The 1,003-nt window shown below is 55.1% G+C and overlaps 1 protein-coding gene across 1 annotated transcript in view; it reads left to right on the plus strand.

Annotated features, from left to right (window-relative positions):
• The window catches only part of TGME49_285140 (hypothetical protein), a gene marked incomplete at its 5' end in the record, with an annotated part of 19,224 nt that overhangs the window by 7,550 nt on the left and 10,671 nt on the right, over nt 1–1,003 (plus strand). The window contains one exon of the mRNA XM_018781938.1: nt 602–839. Coding sequence (XP_018637715.1) covers nt 602–839 — 238 coding nt within the window. The remainder of the gene's footprint in view (nt 1–601; nt 840–1,003) is intronic.

The raw sequence follows: 1,003 nt of genomic DNA on the forward strand, positions 1-1,003 counted from the left end.
TACATCGAAAGGTGGTAAAAATGTCGCACGTCTTTTCTGAGGTGATGGCTACCAGCCGATAATATGACCAAGGCTTCCTGTCTGCCGAGGTACTCGAGTCTAGCGTTGTTGGGAAAGACACTGCAGGCTTTGGGCACCAGGAGGCAAACGGACGCGTCCCTGCTTAGTCAAGGCTTCACTGGGTCCCGGTGGTTGCGGAGTTGACGAGGCCGTTCCGGTGGACTGGGTCCCGGTGGTTGCGGAGTTGACGAGGCCGTTCCGGTGGACTGGGAACCTAGACCTCGGCGTTTACACACACACGTTCGTGGTCGTATTCACTCACGACAATCTATCCTGTTTCTGATGTTTTCACAGCTTTTCCACAGACTTGAAGTTTGCTGGCACGCAGCGCCGTGCGTGCCAATGGTTCTTCCACGGCGATCGCTCTTGGGTGGACCGGCAAGTTTGTGTCCACCTTTCGACCTCTCCACCGTCTCCTTTACCAGCGCTTCAATGCCTAAACGAGTCGACGTCTTTGGGCGAAATGCAGGATCAGGCGGACCGTGTTCCGCTGTTCCCTCTGTCTCACAGTCGGTTACGCCATCTTTCCCTTCCGGCGTAGAACGCCTTGCCGTGAATCAGGGGAGCTGTCAAATGGGAAGTGTCAAGAACATCCATCCAGGTCCTGGCAATGAAATTCAGTCTTCGGCGGGTGAAGGCGCTTCCTGCGTCGCCAATGTAAGGGGCCGGCTGCAGGACCCCCAGACGTGCACTCCGAGCGTTTCCTGGATGTCGGCCTTAATCGAGCTCATGAACGCTACTGGAGTTTTGCAGCACCCCGTTCAGAATGCTGCCCTCTGGTAAACAGATCACGCATGAAGCTTTCACGAAGCCAGTTTCAGGATTCGTGACCCCGGGATGACTCACATGCAGACAGTCGCGAGTTTTTTCTGTGAAACCGAATAGACAGAGCAGCCCGTGTCTCCAGGCACGACATATTCGGCATCCTCTCAAATTCTTCAGT

This window comes from Toxoplasma gondii, chromosome V (assembly GCF_000006565.2).
Source record: "Toxoplasma gondii ME49 chromosome V, whole genome shotgun sequence".
Classification (NCBI taxonomy): domain Eukaryota; phylum Apicomplexa; class Conoidasida; order Eucoccidiorida; family Sarcocystidae; genus Toxoplasma; species Toxoplasma gondii.